Consider the following 19,126-nt stretch of genomic DNA (forward strand, 5'->3'; position numbering starts at 1 on the left):
TAATCGTGCTCTGTTTTTCAGTCTTCCCTCAAAAGGGGAGGTGTCCCACAATGCATTGCACTCTGGTACTGGAGGAAAGCGGTGTCAATCACAGCCCTTTGGTCGGTGTGGACAGCTGCGTCATGACGTCAAGAGACCAACCGGAAACTAACCGCATTTGCACACCAAAATAAAAGCACAAATCATAAATCATCATAAATCATCTATTCAGCGTGTTTAACACAATCCTACTGATTTAATGCAAGTGGAATTACTATGTAGTACATTTTGTTCAAAAAAAAATACTCTTTCTTTTTGTTTTCACCTGGAGAATACGCGACGAGACACACAGCTTTATTTTGACAGGATCCACCAGAAAGCTATATGTTATTGTTGTGAACTTGGCTCTGGTCGCCATCGTCATCATCTGTACGCACGGCGGCGACAGCAGCTCCTGAATCGGGCAGGGACGGATATCCCGCCGCTATTCTCCCTTCATGCGAAGAATAAACAGTCACAGGGAGTAGAAAAATATCGGCGAGTTCCCACACGAAAGACCCCCTGGAAACTCCGATGGATTAATCTGATTGTTCTGCGGTAAGCACGCGTTTTTCTCCTCCCTGTGTTGAATTTCAATTGGTGCACCCGCCTCGTCCCGTTTTGCGCTGTTGAACTGCGAGATGAATTCCTCTCGGGAAAGAGAGAGCAGAGGAGATAAATAACACCCAGTTGGTCGCTGCAATCACGCCAATGTTGCACCCAGTCGTCCTGCAGACGCAGGGTCGTGTATTTGACGGGCAACTTTGCCCTCCGGGGGGGGGTAAAAACAGGGAGAGTAGTGGTGGTCCCGGTAATTGTGGATGATGTTTTGCAGTGCTGTGATTGTGGAGAGGGGGCTCTCGTGTTGCAGCAGGAGCGGGGATGGATGCGCCGCAGAGAAGAGCTGACCACCGAGGCCATCCACACACATGATGAACGCCACTATGGCCTGCAGACACTCACCCCAAAACATAATTGTCGTGCGATTTAAACTAATTGCATTGCCACGCTGTTAAATATCCAATTAAAGCTGTCCTAATTGGGTTATCAGATGTTTTCTGGAGGGGGGCAGCCATCCATCTTGCTGGCAAACACACACCGGGGATGATGCACGCAGTGTGTTGCTCGAAGATAAATCCTCAGTTTGATCCGTGTGGAATAAGTTGGGCAGTAGTTGTGTGTCGGTTTGCACCCTGAAGCTCTGAGTATGCATCATCTCTTTGCTCTACGGATGCATGGCTACACAACATGGCGTGCGTGATGTGTATCGGTTTTTGTATGAAAGGAGTTGCATATTAAGGTTCATGGACCATGTGCAATCCCCTCCAGGCTCTTTCTCTGTCCATACAGTTTGGCCTGCATAAAAGACACACTGTCACAAAAGCTGCTACTTGTGACGTTATAGGGTTTTAGGTTCAAATGATGTCATCACAAAAGTGAAATATTTTGCCCAGGAGACGATTACTGAGGTTAAAGTAAAATGTGTTGCTTTACACGATGTCTAGTTGTTGTTTGACTGTTGTTGCTGTCAGTCAGCAACACAAGGCCACAGTAGAGCTGCAACTATTGATTATTTTCATTTAGAGCTGCAACAATTAGTTGATTGATGTGATTGACATTTATGATGCTTGATTGAAGCCGAACATGACTGGAAACTGAATATTTTGTATGGTTTGTTTTGTTGATCAGACAAATCACCTCGGGCTCGTTTCATTGTTTACTGTTATTGATTAATCAAATAATCATTAGGTTCAACATATGCATCGTGGTGTCCTATAATCCAACCTCACTTATTCAAATGCATTGTTTAGTGTGACCATCATTCTATAAAACAAATATATTCACTTCATAATGAAACAAAAGAGCCGCAAATCCTCACATTGAAGAAGCTGACACGTTGGTGTCGTTATTATAACTTAATTCTCAAAATACGTGCCAGTTAGCTTTTTGTCGATCTACTTCTCGATGTAATTAACTAACCGTTGCAGCTCTCTTCATACAGCACTTGTGCACCGTCTGGCTGGTGCTTCAGTTTTTTATCAAGTATTCAGCAGTACCAGAAAACCTCCAGCCTCCATTGCTGTGTGGAGACCCACCACATCATTACTTCCAGTGGATTCTTACATCGACCATTACCTTCCACTGGCACCCGATCTGGAAAGAACTATTTAATAATACACAGTTGGGATTGACAAGCAGAAGCAGCAAGAATCTGCTCCTGTTTGTGTCTAATATCCCCTTTTCCTCCCATTTGGAAAATATTCATCCACAGGCACAAATCTCACGGACTGAATGAGCGTTTACAATGAGCTCCGTGATTTGATAACATGACTCAACATACTTAACTGTGAACATTGTGACACCGAAACACAGTTGAGGCTTAAACCCACACGTACATACTGTATGAACCTCAGCTGTGGGTTTTGTAACCAGCTCTGTTCATTCAGTACGAGAAGAATGCTTTGAAAGCCTTAACACTGCGTCACATTGTACTGATAATCTTGTAGCAGAGTGAAATGTGGCCATTGTCATGTTGTTGATACACTGAATGAACTCAGTTGTCCGACACAAGCAAATATTGTAACGATTCAGAGAATGGAAGCCATAAGGAGAGATTGTTCCCGTTGTACCAAATCCAGCAAACACAGGAGTGAGTTTCATATGCATTCAAAAGGCCCACGACGGAAAGCCATCCCCTTTGACGTCTTCTCTTCGTTGAATGAACAGAAAGTTGTATTTCAGAGTTGAGTAAGGTCGTTGCGAGCGCGACTTCAGTGGGCAGGGCGTGGTATGTTTGACCCTATTTTGTGCCATGTCAATTATCTGAGTGTAAAGAGACCCCACACTTCAAATGAAACAGAGCTGCCTTGTTACAGGCAAAATGATTGTACTCTGTTGAGATGAGCGAGTTCATCTGGGTTAGATAATGAAGGCATTCTTCGATGTGATTACCCGTTGAGCACAATTTGAAAGTCAAATTTCAAAGGTTAAATTGTGTGTTGAAGCAGAGACCACGAGCCTGTCATTTTGTATTTTCTTCAGACATTTTTCAAACAGAAATGACAGGAATTCCTCGGCTCCATCTTCTTAAATGTCAGATTTGACTGTTTTTCTTGCTCATTTATTTGGTGTTAGATCAAACAGAGCATTTCATTCAAAAGTATACTGGCAATCTTTTGGAAAATTGTTGTTTTGTTGTCTGTCTGTTATCATTATAGATTATTGCAGCTCTATAATGAATTAACGTGCTCTTTATTATTATAGCATTCTACTCGTATTGTTTTTTCAGACATATGTCTGTTTCTCAGGCCTGCCTCCTGTGTAATCCATCACTCACGCAGCGTGACCCTGACATGTCTGTCCTTTTAATTTACTATATTGATCTCGCAGACTTACTATATATGGCAGAATATCTCATTATGTCTCCCAGCTCTCGATGATCAACACTTGTGTCCGTACAGCATCAAAATAAAGGCCACTGTTTGGGGAAATTAATTTTTCGGTTGAGCACATCAGCTGTGATGGATGTTGTGGCTCTGACCCTTTCCTGTTACTTTATTCAGAGGATATTGCGTCTACATTTCTTTCCATTCTTCACTTCCTGATGTGAAGGAATCTCTTGGCCAGTTGACTAATACTTCAACAGATTTGGCCAATCAAGATAAGGAGTTTTAATATGATAGCTCTGTCTGTCCTCCCACTCGTCCACAGCTTTGCTTTTTGCTATTAACTGTTACAACACACCAGGTAGCGGCAATCCTGTCTCCAGTTTGGTCCTCAAGCTGTTCATTTTGGGGACGAAAACAGTTTTACGAGTGTTCTCGCTGCCTGAAGTGGTCATGCGATACCCAGGCAAGGAGCGAGCCCTGCGGATGCAATGCTATCATCTGAATGTTCAGATTTTGCATCTACTTGATGCACATTCGAAAGTGATATGACACAAATATGATTCATCTGTGTTTACTGAATGAAGAAAGTGCAAAAAGGAAGAGGAAAGTAAGACCACAAAGTGAACATGTGTGTATATAAACAATACAAGATGGCCGAGTTTCTGTGCAGCAGGATATTTACAGATATGTTAAAGCTGTGTTCGTTGCGGGTCTTTTTTGTTCAAGAGCAGGAATAATGTCATAATCCCCACCGGCTGGACGACTGCGTGAGATCTCCCCTCATTTACTCTGATCCCTCCAGGATCAGATGTAAAGCTATTTTCATTTCAATCACTGCAGTTAAAGCGAAAATCTATACCAGAAAAAAACACTACCTGTTTCATCCCAATCAGTTCAGTTAATATTGTCTCCACCGGAGATTTAAATATGTTACTAACCCTGTCTTCCTCCAGCAAGGCTGCATACCTGGACTGGATACCTGATGGTTAGCCTTTTAAAACAAATTCTTGACTACTTGATCAATTATTTGGTAGCTCCAGAAAGTGTTGCGGTAATGTTCTGACAGTAAACAGACTTATTTGTCATTTCCACTGTTTTTGAGTGCTTTTCCCCTTAAATGGAAATTGTAGTTGATTTAAGATTGCATTTTCTGTTAATATACCTGCTGTAGTGACGTGCTATAAATACCAGAAGATAGGAGATGTAAATATACATCCGTGAAGATTGTTATTGTTATTTTAAGGCTTCCCAGAGACGCAGCAGTCGTCCTCCTTGTATTTCAGTCTGTGGTCCCACAGCTTTGGTCTTTGGGCTTATACTGTAATGCTACCGCCTGCCTTGTTTCTTCTTCTGGGTATTTTATGGGGTTTTATTGGCAGTAATGGATCACATTGATTCTCCCTTTCTCTGCAGTGTCTCTGTTATTCTGTTAGTCAAGCGGCATGGAGCAAATAAGACTGTACAATATGAAAAGGAAAGAAAATTAATCCTGGCATGTATTCCATAGTTTCATGGACCTGTTAGCTTCAGTAACACCGTAGAAATGTGCTGTGTACTTGTCTGCGTTACAAAGGAGTTATTTCATCTTGTTGAAGCCACAAGCATTAACTTCACTGATGAAAACAACGCATCATGGACTTTTTAACGTGACATGCAAGCACTCAAAAAAAAGTGCGTGCAGCAAGTGACGCATCTGTTTGCACTTTTTTCTGATGGAGGCATTCGGGTTTCCAGCTGGTAAATGTAAAACAGGCCTGAAGCCATTCTGTCAAATATCTGTAGCTTTCCTTGTAACCGTTAAGCTCTGCTGCAAACTAGTTTCCTACCAAGAGATCATTTTCTAGAATTGTCACCTCTTGGTCTATAAAATTGCAGTAAATGCTCATCACAAGTTACCAGATTCCATTTGACATCTCAAAATGTCCCCCCAATAGTCCAACCAACACACAAATATGTAGTTTACTATCTTAAAAAACTAATAAATGCAGGAAATTTAAGAAGCTGAAACCAGCAAATGATTAATTGATGTCTTAATAATTGTTCCAGCGCTATCATTGTCAAAAACATATTTCATAATATGGTCATTCTTCTTGTTATATAAATCGCTCTTGACAGAAAAGAGGCACCTTCTGTGAGTCCACTGACTTCTCTGTTAATGTGGATGTGAATTTTTTTGCTGAGGTTAAGAGTGATGCGATATTTCCCCGTCCTCTTCCGTCTCCTACCGCACTGGCGTTTGCCCCCAGCGCCACCTCTCTCCATCCACAGCGACTGTAAACAAGTGTGTTTCCAATTAGCCGGCTCCAAAGTCAGCTGGCCGGTAGAGCCGATGAAAGACAACAGTGCCGTCAGCGGTCCCTTCCTGGCCGAGGCTTCGTGAGCTTGCAGGGCTTAAAGGGGGGGCGCGGTGAGCCGAAATGGGCTTTAGTTTAACTGGGTCTTTTAAAGACGGTAAGGCTCTTCTTTTTTTTTAATTGGCAAAGCAGATTGCCTCACTCCTTACAGAAACTGGTTAAGCTTTACTTCAGTGAGGCCGGTCCCCCTCATGAGACTCAGTGTAGCGCCAGGGAGCGGTTTTCTGTAAAGGGCTTCTATGCATTTTAACTGAATCTGTCGATGGGTGTGTGTGGCTCCTCGTAAAGAAAACAAAAATAAAGTGCATGCCAGCTTGTAAATGCAATGGCCGGGTGTAAATTCCTCTCTCTCAAAGTGTGGTCGTGCAATAAGACGGAAAAGTAAACCATGATAAGTAGTGCTGTTAAATTCTTTTTTAGTGTTGAGTAAGTTAAAAGCGGAATAGTCTCAGTATGAAGTATCTGGGCGCATATTCACAACAGTGAAACACTGCAGCTCGGTCACATTGTGTTCCTAAGTATGATTAGTAATGGAGTTTAAAGTATCGTGTTTAATTTCTGCCTAATTGAAAGAAGGCGCTCTGTAAATCTCAGAGGGAGCTCTGAAATAATGGAGCATTGAATCATAATTTCCCCAATGGAGACGGCTTTTCAGCTATTATTTCACCCACGTACTAATTTCATCTTTCTCTCTCCACCCACAGAAAGTGGAGAATGGGCTGTGTCCAATGTAAGGATAAAGAAGCAGCAAAACTCACTGACGACCGGGAGACCAGCGTCTCGCACAACTCGGGTTACCGCTATGGGTCCGACCCCACGCCGCAGCACTACCCCAGCTTCGGGGTCAACACCATCCCCAACTACAACAACTTCCACAGCGGCGCCACGCAGGGGGTGACCGTGTTCGGAGGAGTCCACACGTCCTCGCAGTCCGGGACGCTTCGGTCGCGGGGCGGAACAGGTGAGGCCGAAGGGAGCTCTTTTAAACACGTCTATGGAGCATGTGTCACGGTTCAAATGCAAGGCAGCTGTTTTGTCACTAATAAGGGCGGGCAGGGCCAAGTTTTTGAAGAATGTTGCTGTTTTAAAACCAAAAAATGTGCGATACTTTTTTCCATGGCAAGCCTGACTGATTTAGCAATTTTGCCACAATGGAAAACTCTCTGTCAACGTGTGACAGAGAATAACACGACTCAACTGCCACGTAACACTAAAACTCTCCTTTTACACATGTTTAGTTATTTGGGTGGAATATCTTTGGACACAGACATCTATTTCTCTTTGTTTCTAGTCTTTATGCTGAACTAAGCTTCATATAAATTGTACAAATTTCAGAGTGGTATTGAACTTCTCTTCTAGCTCTCTGGAGGAAAGGAAATACGCTTATTTCCCAAAATGTCGACCTGTTCCTGTAAGACAGGGTGACATTGTATTCTGAAATATGTTGCTGTCATTGAATTGGGGTCACATTTCAAACACAGCAATTAAAAGGGAAATAAAATGTCAGTCTTAAGTCGTGAAGCTGTAAACTTCTCTGAAGACCACTCACTGTCTGGCCTTCGTCCAATATTCAATAAAAAGGCTCATCTCTGCTACGTTAACCGACCAGCACACAAGTTTTCACTCTCAAATGAACTCCATCAAGGTTGTAATCTTAGGTGAAAGATATATACTTTTTAAATTCAGTGATTCTTTCCATAGGCTTTGAGAGATGTGATGAATTCCTGTTTCTGCAGGAGATGTATGTCAACTGCCTGGAAGTTAATAGAAAACAGAGTGACCTAAATTATCACCGGTGCTCTGCGAAGCACATTTCTCAACCCGAAAGATCAGATATTGTGCTGAATAGTGCTGAAATGGACTTCACAGTTTCTCACTGAAGATCTGAAGATACAGATAATGTGTGATTCATAAATCAACAGCATCTCTTTCTTTAATACAAAGTACTTTGGCTTTTGGTTTCTTTCCCGAGCACAAATAAACACTCATCAGGCTGCATCTGCTGAGTCAGCACCATCAGCTTGTATGAATAAGAAATTACTCCTGCAGGGCAGCAGTAAACAACATTCTCCTCTGAGACTGTAAAGAGACAAACAACAACCAGCGAGGACAACGTAGAGCAGAAACCTCATCTGACCCCTCCTGTGACAGTGAGCAGTTTGGGTCATTGTAAGGTGCCTGGGAGGTCACTGCACCGACAGGGAAGCAGGACTTCATGGCAGCGCTGTGGCGCCGACTGTCCAGGAACGTTTCAGATCAAATCAGAAAATTAAGTCATTTTATCGTCTCAGGCTTATTGAGAGCTCCGGGGACTTCAGGGTCGTTCCAGATCACACCCGATACATCTGATTCCTGCTCGGCAGCCTTAACTGCTCCGGTCTGATAGGGCTTGAAGGCAGACTTCTTCTTTTGTGTGCAAAACAAGGAGTTCTGTGTCGGGCTCATGGCATGGGTGGAAGATATTTTTAAGTGTCCTTAAAAAGTATTCCAAGGCACTCTGTGCGGTTTCTGCAGATTTAAAATGCCTTTTATTTTACATGACAACACGTATTTAAAATGAACAAGGCATTGCGACAGACATGGGTCTTACGCTAACAGCATTGGATAAACACACCTGAAGGACCCAAAGAGCACCTGTATGTGATCAACAGCAGGGCTTCTACTCCATTATCGTCAAGGAGTTCTGTGTATCTGCACGCCTGTAATAATTCATCTTTTTGACAAACGCAAGATCAATATTTTCTCTCCTTCTTCATTGTTTTCATCTCCCTCAACTACCACGGGGAATAGGAATCTCTTCAGCTGTTAAATGCTCCAGTATGTTCACCAGCTTGTCACCGACTGTGTCTGTTTGCCATTTGGTGCCGAGCAGGTAGTGCGCATAGTGTTCAGGGGGTTATCTGAGCTCCCGTTGAAAACAGCTGCCCAAAACGGTCTCAGTGGTGAGAGCGAAGCACAGCACAAGTTGTAGGCTGTGTAACCAAAACGGTCCGTTTATAGATACTTGAATGCTCCGCAGAGCGGAGGAGCACTATAATTGGGTGATACCTTTCACATTACATTGAGTCGTTGGATGCATTGTTGATATAAAATGTTGATGGGTACAGATTTTAAATATAAATGTAAGCTTAACACGCACAGGGGTGTCCCCACAAATGCATTACCAGCAACTAAATGATCTAAAACAGTCATTTACAATTACACAGAGGTAAGTTATGAAGTAATGTATGGTATTATAAATCATGATTCCTAGCGGTTAGACTAAGACATTAAGGCACATCTGGAAGTTTTGAGAGATCTGTCTAAATTGTATCTTTTACATAATCTAAATGCATGGAAAATACCACAGACTGTGAGTAGTTGAAGTTAAAATAAAACAAAAGCAGATTGGAGCCAGGAAACAAAGAGAGAGGGTGACTTGTATTGCCTTTACATATCAAGCAGCCCATGCGCGAGACAGATGAACGAACCCAACAATAAAAGCAACATGATACCTCATCCATACACGTCACCTCCCCTAACTCTAACCACCACATGTCCCCTTCTGTTTCCCTGCAGGGGTGACTCTGTTTGTGGCCCTTTACGACTACGAAGCCAGGACTGAGGATGACCTCAGCTTCAGAAAGGGGGAGCGGTTCCAGATTCTCAACAGCACGTAAGTGTGGAAACATCTGCATGACGGCATTAAGGGTGGCGGTTGTGATTTCTGGGAATGCCTCAATGCTGCATTTGGGCTGAAGTTTTACACAGTACGTATGTGGTGTGTCACAAAATGAATTGCATGTACAATTGTTTTTATCTTATCCTTATATTTCAAAGTCAAACTGAAATTTCAATTCTCCTAATTTCCTGTGTTAGTTAATATATAAACTACAAGGATTCTGCATCTATTGTGTATATTTCCCCCTTTTTTATCACAAGGTATATTTGTGTTAGAGACTGTTTCCATGCCGATGTGTTTTTCCCCTTACATAAATCTGGATTCAACCACATCTCATTTTTAACATCACCAACCCCAAATGGCATTTGTTCTCCCTTTTTTTTATAATACTAAAAAACAAAACTATGAAAGAAACATTTTGACTACCATAAGGGATGACTATTGTACATGTGATTCAGTTGGGTGATGATTCACTGAAGCTTCAGGGGCCCACGCACTTGTTTTGTAGTTTGTTTTTATGGGCTCTCCACTCGGCTCTCAGAGACAAGACAGACAATAAATCTGATCCACTACTGAGTGCTTTTTTGTGCCTGTGTGCATAATGTGTAAAAGGTTGATCTGTTTATTCCAAACTACCTCCTTCCTCCATCCTGGATCCTCCATCCTCCATCCTTTATCCTCTTTCCTCTCTCCTCCATCTTTTATCCTCTATCCTCTATTTTTTATCCTCTATCCTCTATACTCCATCCTTCTTCCTCCATCCTCCATTCCTATTCTCTATCCTCCGTCCTCCATCCTGTATACTCCATCCTCCATCCCTCTATATCTTTCTCTCATCAGCGAGGGCGACTGGTGGGAGGCTCGCTCCCTCACTACTGGTGGAACTGGTTACATTCCCAGCAATTATGTTGCTCCGGTGGACTCCATCCAAGCTGAGGAGTGAGTAAAAGTTTTTTTGTTTTTTTTTTCAATATGAGCACACACGGCACTTCATCAGCAGAGCGCATATCATGAATATTTGGGAGATCACCTCACGCTTCTTGTTAACTGTGGCATAGAGGCACGTGCAGTCGGAATATTTTAAAGATGGTAATACTGAATATTGCACGCCATAGTTTGATTCCTTATTTTTTTCCCCTGCAGCTGGTATTTTGGTAAATTAGGCCGAAAGGATGCAGAGCGGCAACTGCTGTCCAACGGCAACGCCAGAGGCACTTTCCTCATCCGTGAGAGCGAAACAACCAAAGGTACTCTGACCGAGCTCTGCATCTGACATGCTGACAAGCAGTTTATTTATAGACAAATGTACAATAAAATCATCAGACCAACATTGCAGCTTAAAACTCAGTTTGAGATGCTATTAGCTATACAGTTGCTCCATATTCATTGCCCTAAATCCTTTGCACACAACAGTACTTATTGGTCTGTCTCTGTTCCAGGGGCCTACTCCCTCTCCATCCAGGACTGGGATGATGTCAAGGGAGACCACGTCAAACACTACAAGATTCGCAAGCTGGACAGTGGAGGCTACTACATCACCACCAGGGCCCAGTTTGAGACGCTCCAGCAGCTGGTGCAGCACTACTCTGGTTAGACTCTGCTCCAGTTATTGGGGATGGGCAAAAACATGTCATGAAAGATCTGCGTCGGCTGCCCCCCCCCCCCCCCCCCTCCCTTCAAATTACAATGTTGCATGGTTTTGTACGACCTTCACGTCATTTAATATGTAAAACGTGTGCTTGATCCAGCCAGGGCTGCGGGGCTGTGCTGCCGGCTGATTGTACCGTGTCACAAAGGCATGCCTCGTCTGACCGATCTGTCCGTCAAAACCAAAGACGTGTGGGAGATCCCGCGGGAGTCACTGCAGCTCATCAAGCGTCTCGGCAACGGCCAGTTTGGAGAGGTCTGGATGGGTGCGTATCTTTTTTGGCGTCCTCTCTTTTGGCACAAACAAAGCTTTGGACAGCTGTGGGCAGTGTTGCGAAACGTACTGCGTGTGTTGGAGCATTTCAAACTAACACCCATTGAATGTAGCCCACAGGGACGAGTGTTTGTTTTGAGTCATTTCATTTTCATCTCTTGAATCTCAGTGTCCATTTGGACTGCAATAAGATGTTTGAACGTGGCATGATTTCAGCCTGGATTCAGGACGTGTAATGGCCTTGAGACCAGTTAGAACTTGTATATGGTATTTGTTATGTTCAATTAGGTTTAAGGGACATCAGATACGGGCTGTTTTAGTTCACATGACTTCAGTAAAACCTTATTTGTCCTACAATGGGTTGTGAATCCTCCGTGTGGTTTGAACATGTTGGTTCTAAAAACATGGATTATATTAACTTTTGTTGTCTTGTCGAAAACTTCAACCATTATGTTACTCGATTATCTATTTGTATTTTTTTCTTTCTCTCTTAAATGTTGTAAAAAATATGTTTGTGTAACTGAATGTAAGAAGGAAACTAAATTGGATAAACTCGGATCATAGTTAGTCTTTTATGTTCTATGTTATTGATACCTTTAGTGATACCTTTATTTGTTTTTTATGTTTTTTATAAAGATTCTCATATTTGTTGCTTTGTTGCCCCCCACTGTGCCATACTAACGTCTGTACTTCGGCAACCTTCCGCCACTATTAGTCGTTGGTTATCGGTGCTATACTTTACTTGAACTATATGTTAATAAACGCACTGATCAAATGTTGAATATCTCCTGTTAAAAATAACCTCCAGGGAATCATTTAAAAAAAAACAAAAAAACGACATGTTTTTTCTGGTCAGGCACGTGGAACGGCACCACCAAGGTGGCGGTGAAGACCCTGAAGCCCGGTACCATGTCCCCAGAGTCCTTCCTGGAGGAGGCTCAGATCATGAAGAAGCTTCGGCACGATAAGCTGGTGCAGCTGTACGCCGTGGTGTCCGAAGAACCCATCTATATCGTCACCGAGTACATGTGCAAAGGTAGATGCTATTTTAAACGGACAGTTCAAAAAGACACCATGAATATTACATACGTGCATTTGTGAACACACCTACACAGTATGTCCATAATTTATGCATCCGCCTGGACAGTACAGTTATGTGTCCTACTTCATCGCATGGCCGCAGCACTATACTGTCTTGAATGCAGTTATACAGTCAGACACAACTTGTATAAAGGGATTTTGTTAAAAAAAAACAAAGAGATTGTACGATTTAAGTCACTGTAGTTGCAATGTTGTACTTCAGTTTTGAAATGTGAGTAAAGAGCTGTCAGCTGAAGACCAAATGAGACATTACCGAACTAATTTCGTATTTGTTTTTTAGGGAGTTTGCTTGAATTCATGAAAGATGGAGAAGGACGAAGCCTCAAACTGCCAAATCTCGTGGACATGGCGGCTCAGGTACGCTGCAGAAAGTGAAGCCAAATGTTGATGCTGGATCCTGTGGATTTGTTCCCGGAGCACTCGCAGAGAGATCTTAGAGCTTCATTCACTTTAATCATCTCCAGCTGTTTCCAATGTATTCATCTACAGCCGTTTCCATCCCGACGTTAAGTAAACGTTTACAGTTTCATCAGGCTGCGTTTCATTTTAGCGGGCCAAAATGGCAGCGTTTCAGAAGTTTAAACTGTGTGAGAAACGTATTTGAGGACAAAATGGACAACAAATAATCTCAATTTTGTGATTTAGAATCACCATTGGAGCACTCCATCGCTGCAGTTATTTCCCCTCCTGTGAGTCGATAAGTAATCAAACCAGAAGCTGGAGTTTACGTTGCAAACATGACAGATCTTTGGGTTTTCAGTGAAGAGATTAGCCTCTCTACTGCAGCATAAAACGGTTGTAAATCTTCGCCCAAATCTCGCTTAGCACAGATTTATTCACCTTGACACCGTTCACTGAACAATATTTAATTTGAACTGGAAAAAAAAAATAACTCGATTCCCCAGGTGGCAGCGGGCATGGCATACATCGAGAGAATGAACTACATCCACCGAGACCTGCGCTCTGCCAACATCCTGGTGGGAGAAAGTCTGGTGTGTAAGATCGCGGACTTCGGTCTGGCTCGGCTCATCGAGGACAACGAGTACACGGCGAGACAAGGTACCACTGCCGGGTCGCGTTGTCAATCCATCTTAGTTTCTGTGTCAAACCATGTTTTTTTTTCCTGAAACGGCTACTCGCCAGTTTAAAACGAGTGATGTACTAAATGAGGCTTGTCAAGAATAATGTTTCAACTCGGTTGCTGGGATACATCTGTGGCGGTCCAATCAAACGCAATCAAGTATGTAAATACAAAGTCACTGGAGCGTCGCAAGCTGTAACGTGACTTCCAAAGTAAGGGAACTGCCAATCTTTGGTGCATGTAGGTATGGCTTTGATTTTTTGTAAAATATGCATATATGGAGGAATTTGTGTTTCAGGACGTTAGCGGTTAGTTAGCATGGTGGCGGTTAAGGTACTTTAAAACCCATCGCACTTGATTGCTGCAATTCACAGTTAAATCCAAGGACTCTAAATCTGAAAACAGACATAATACACAATTAAATTCAGTGTGGATATCATTATCTACAATCTGAATAAATCCAGAACATATTACTTCTTAATGGAAGCCAGTGGCATCCATGAGTACTGCTAAAAGCACATTCTGCATACTTTTGATGGTCCCAATGTGCCAGAATGTAAACTAATGTACATAACGGGTGTTATTCGAATGCTGGTGCCCTTCTGATCAAGTTTCACTTTAAATGTGTCGACCCTACGATGTAACTCCTCTTTTATTCATGTGTTATCAAGCCTACAGCTGATATTAGTTTTGCCTGTTGGTTAATTTAATACCTTGTGTCACATTTATTATTAAGTGATTAAACTATAACTAGATGTGTAGCATTTTTACATTCGCGTTGAAAATGGGTGATGTGTAAATTTCCGCTTCATGAGCACTTTATGTTCTATCTCGGCTGCAGCAACCGCCGGCCGCCTGTTCAAGAGAACACGTTCAATCTATTGGTCGCAGTCTGGAAATGTATGGTTTTTGTTGCAGGACTTTCCTTGAATAGAGATAAATTTGTGAGTTGTTTATCTGTTCTGGAGGATCCTCTTTGTTCCCTTCTGAAAACCTCAACGTCAGAGGAATGAGTTAGTGGCCTGGCAGACGAACTATTCCATTTATTTAATTCTAAGCTACATGTTACACACACACACGCACGCACGCACACACACGCACGTGTACACACACACTACCTTTCAGAATAAGCACAGAAAATGAGCAGGAATGTCTTGGTGACACTAGCGGAAAACAGAAGTACATGCAGCTGCAGCACAAAGACAAGACAAGAGAGTATTATATATATATATATATATATATATATATATATATATATATATATATATATATATATATATATATAACTGCAGGATTTAAGACAGATGGGCACATGTTATACCTACATATCCATCTGTTGCTGTGTCCCTCATTGGATGGATGAGGAAGAATAAGTGGCCTTACCCTAAAACACTTGAACGCGGTTTTCTGCTGATTGTTTTTGGCCGGCGTGAGCTACAGCAGGAGGACTTCCAGACTCCGTTAGTCACGCTGTCAACATGTTCAGTCACTCATTTGTTAGCAATTTAAATATTTACATGTTCATTTTGGGCCATGTGCAAACTGACACTGAGAGAGATAATGGAATTGTTCCGTTTTATTTCCCCTGGCGGGATGTTATTATGTCCTCTTGTCGCATGATGAAGGAACGAGTCACACAGCAGCTTGACCTACTTACTCCTTCGGTTTTGGTAAATCCTGTCGCTCTATTTCTCTTCATTTGAAAATTCCAAATCGCACATTTTTATTCCTTATAGGTGCAAAGTTTCCGATTAAGTGGACTGCTCCCGAGGCGGCTCTCTACGGGAAATTCACCATCAAGTCGGACGTGTGGTCGTTTGGCATCCTGCTGACGGAGCTGGTGACCAAGGGCAGAGTGCCCTATCCAGGTGAGTGAGCAGCTCTGTGGATCATCTGTGCGTTATATAATCATCTCTCAACTCCAGAGGATTGCTTATATTTGATTAATGCAGAGTGCGTGAGAGTGTTTGAGTCTGCTGAGACACTAGCCATGCTTCTGTCGGCTAAAAAAAGAGCAGCATGTTGCATAACGTATATTACATTATGCAGAGAAAGGTTCCCAGAAGGCTGTGAACATGTAAAAGGAATTTGTCCATCTGCTATACACACGTTGACATCATATATAAGGCATTTCAATAAGTTACAGAATATCAGAAAATAAGAAAAAGATACATTACTCCTTTCAGTTGGGTTTTGTTGGGTGGAGCAATGCTGAGACGATTTGATTTCACCGAACTTTATGTAAAATTAAACCTAACAGATAGAAAAGGTTTAGGTTAGACTGATTATACAAAGTACAACATGGAGTGAAATGCTTTGGTGCCTGGCTCCAAAAAGTAACTCACAAATACAAAAAATAGAATAGAATACTATAGAACATATTTTCTTTTTTACCAGAAAAACAATAAAGCAGTATGTTTTAGAGAAATTACACACTTAATGGTGGATTAAAAAGGATATTTAAACAGCATAACCTGTACATATGTCATATGCAATGTATGGCAGGTGGAGTCAGGAGTGTGTTTATGTTATGTATTTGTAAAAAAATCTTTTTTAAACTTGATGTCCGTCTAAAAATTATTGTCTTATTCGACCTTTACATGTTTCTAATTAGAGTCCTTTTGGGTACATTCTATTAGCATGGAAGGTAATTGTTGAACTTTTAGAACAGTATACAGTTTGTTACCAAAATAATCTAAACTCAAAGGTCCACTTACTAGCTTTTCGAGCTTGCAGCAGTATTTTTTTTTGGCTTAATTTCTCTAAATTTGAGTTTGAACTGTTCTGGTTCCATGCATCCAGTTACCCTTCCTACACTCAAATGTCCTGAGATTGTTTCTGTGAAGGCTCAAACCTGATCCTTTTATTTTATTTACTTTTTTTTATGAACCGGCAGTTCAAGTGAGACAGGGATCTGAGGTTGTTACAAAGATGAGTTCTCAGCCAAATGTGTCTGAATTTCTCCACGTCCCTCCCTCCAGGTATGAACAACCGCGAGGTGCTGGAGCAGGTGGATCGAGGCTACCGGATGCCGTGCCCGCAGGACTGCCCCTCGTCCCTGCACGAGCTGATGGTGCAGTGCTGGAAGAAAGACCCGGAGGAGAGGCCCACCTTTGAGTACCTGCAGGCCTTTTTGGAGGACTACTTCACTGCCACTGAGCCTCAGTACCAACCGGGGGATAATCTCTGAGCACCGCTGCACTCATCTCATGTCATTTCACCGGCTTCCCGCCAGAGGGAGCCAATCTCCACCTAATCTCTTTCATCCCGTGGCTGTAACAATTCAAAGCTCATTGACTGACTTCTTGACTTCCAAGCTTCTCACAAACTGGGACAGCTGCTGTTTTGACGGCACACTGACTATCAAATCGAACGATGTTTGGGAGGCGGGAGGGAGCGCTGAGATGACGGAGGAGTCAAAGATGACTGCCATGGATGAACCAGATGAGTCGTGTTGTGTAACTTGTATGTAGTGTAAATACAATTGCTTGTCTACTTATCTCTTCCTTTTTTTTTTGGGTTTCATTTTCTATTACTTTTGATATTTTGGAAATGTGTGGATTTTTTTTTTTTTTTTTTAATTCCAAGGTCAAAGTTATTTCCGATTTACGTGAGGCTCCCAAATAATCGTGACATCATAATTGTAGGAATGGTAGTTAAACACACATCGGGAACCGAAGCATCTCAGAAATATTTGTCGATGAGTCCACTGACCTTTTCTACTAGGTGAATATAAGGATACTGCTCTCCTCTTCTCAAGGAACTTAGATGTACTATAACACCTGTTCTTGCCTTTTAATGTTTATTAATATTCTTATAATGTAAGGGAATGCCTTCACGCTTTCTACACACTAACTTAGTGCATCATGGACTCTTCCACCCAAACTTGTATGGCATCGGCACTAATATTAAGTGCATTCATCCCATTTCAGCTTCTGCCAATGAGTTCTAGATCGGCTTAAAGTGACTTTTAGTTCAGCGTCTTGTAGTTGAAAAGGAGGCGTACTTCTTACTTCTTCAATTGCGACTATTGTTCGGCTGATTGCTTATTATACTGGCAATATTTTAAAAATGTATGTTGCATTATTGTATGGCAGCCGGCTGTGTAAGAATTTGTGTCTTTTCGCTTCAGCAGCCAAACAACAAACAAACTGCCACCTGACGGGAATGAGGGAAGTGATCTGTGTTTGTCCCTCCATCATGTGTATCTGGAAATAACATGTTTACGAGACCAAACGTATTATTTTGCGAAACATTTCAGCCGATCGTATGTGTGTCATTGAGATTTATTTTTCTCCGGGGACATCTGCAGCTCTGGATGGCATTTCTTCATCCTCACGTGTCAAACTCCTCACTGCGTGCATTCCAGGACAATACGCCATTTCTATGCGTATTTAAGTTGCTTTTTACTGGTGGAGAAGTGAGCAAAAAAACTGTTTTGTATCACTTTGTTTGCCCTGATTTAGTTGGCATACAGAACATGTTTTTGGTCTCTACATTATTTATTGTCTCTGTCTGTTACTTGTACATTTGGTTTGGTTTTAAAATAAACAATCTTGCCCCCACCGTCCTGTGTACTCACAATTAGAGCCGAACACCTAAAGCACTTGAAGCTGATGGCTAACTCACCTCAGAGACATGCAGCGACAGAGGAAAGTTGACAGTAAACATCCATCACTGTCGTGTAAAAATTGCGTGCAGCTGAGTGACTGTGAGCTGTGGATCTTTGTGGTTTTCAACTCAGGATAAACTTGTCCCAAGCGCAACGTGAGTGAAATATGCAAATCATGTCCACTCTGCAATTTGAGAGCAGTCAACAGGATAGTTCAGCAATCTTTATTTAACACTTGTTGAATGTGTTTTCATTGTACATCTTATATATCTTCTTTTCAGCTTGTTTGAATTGTTAGGACTTTTTGTTCTGACTAAAACATTAACTGTTTTGGAGGCTTTTGTTTGAATATAGCCTTATTAGTCATTTAGAGCGTAGCTTTACTGGTTTAAAGATCATGTTTCCTTGTTATTCCCATAACTAAGCAATGTGTATTAATCAATGCATTTGGAACAGTGACTTCTTGGAATAAGAAGCCACTTTTTTTTGTCCTGAGATAGTCTTTCAGCAACACAAACACGCCATTCTCGTCTCTGATTGGCTGCAGCCGAGCAGTGGAGAATTTGCATATAGCAGGCTGTGCACATACAAGCCTCTGCACACGCAGGAGTGTAAAGAATCCAGCAGAGAACAGGTATGTCGCTGTTGCTCTTTTCTTTTCAGACTCCTGGTTCGTAAAAAAAAAAGGCAATTTTGTAAAACTATGTTTCCATGTGGCATGTTCTTATCCTAATGACTGCATGTGAAGTTATTTAAACGTCACAGTTTAACTATCGTTTCATCTCTCTGCCAATTTACCTGTCAGTCTTATTTTTTCTGCTAATTTCTTCTAACTTATGACGATGAGTAATATTTGTCTGCTTCTGTCTGGTACTTGCAGGACTTCGGGCTCTGAGGTAACCTGGTTAAGATGGAGAAATCTGAAAAAGTACCAGCGTTTCCCAACACAAATAATCATTCCGATCAACGATCAGGCCCTGAAGTCACAG

General features: G+C 42.0%; 1 protein-coding gene across 1 annotated transcript; it reads left to right on the forward strand.

Annotated features, from left to right (window-relative positions):
• The first annotated feature begins 403 nt into the window (after nt 1-403).
• On the forward strand, nt 404-18,091 carry fyna (FYN proto-oncogene, Src family tyrosine kinase a). Its single transcript, XM_068579877.1, has 12 exons — nt 404-576; nt 6,466-6,722; nt 9,320-9,416; nt 10,263-10,361; nt 10,566-10,669; nt 10,862-11,011; nt 11,171-11,335; nt 12,200-12,379; nt 12,725-12,801; nt 13,350-13,503; nt 15,262-15,393; nt 16,507-18,091. Exons 2-12 carry the CDS (start codon nt 6,476-6,478, stop codon nt 16,713-16,715), a joined length of 1,614 nt encoding a protein of 537 aa, XP_068435978.1. The 5' UTR covers nt 404-576; nt 6,466-6,475; the 3' UTR covers nt 16,716-18,091.
• Nucleotides 18,092-19,126: the final 1,035 nt, after the last annotated feature.

Source organism: Clinocottus analis, unplaced genomic scaffold, assembly GCF_023055335.1.
Source record: "Clinocottus analis isolate CAN_PGR_092001 unplaced genomic scaffold, fCliAna1.0.p SCAF_17, whole genome shotgun sequence".
NCBI classification, from domain to species: domain Eukaryota; kingdom Metazoa; phylum Chordata; class Actinopteri; order Perciformes; family Cottidae; genus Clinocottus; species Clinocottus analis.

Excerpts from the sequence above, each read along its gene's own strand:
- fyna (XM_068579877.1), top strand. The coding sequence starts at position 6,476 with ATGGGCTGTGTCCAATGTAAGGATAAAGAAGCAGCAAAACTCACTGAC. Across the intron at positions 9,417-10,262 it reads TTCCAGATTCTCAACAGCAC|CGAGGGCGACTGGTGGGAGG; the intron begins GTAAGTGTGGAA and ends TTCTCTCATCAG. Across the intron at positions 15,394-16,506 it reads GGGCAGAGTGCCCTATCCAG|GTATGAACAACCGCGAGGTG; the intron begins GTGAGTGAGCAG and ends CCCTCCCTCCAG.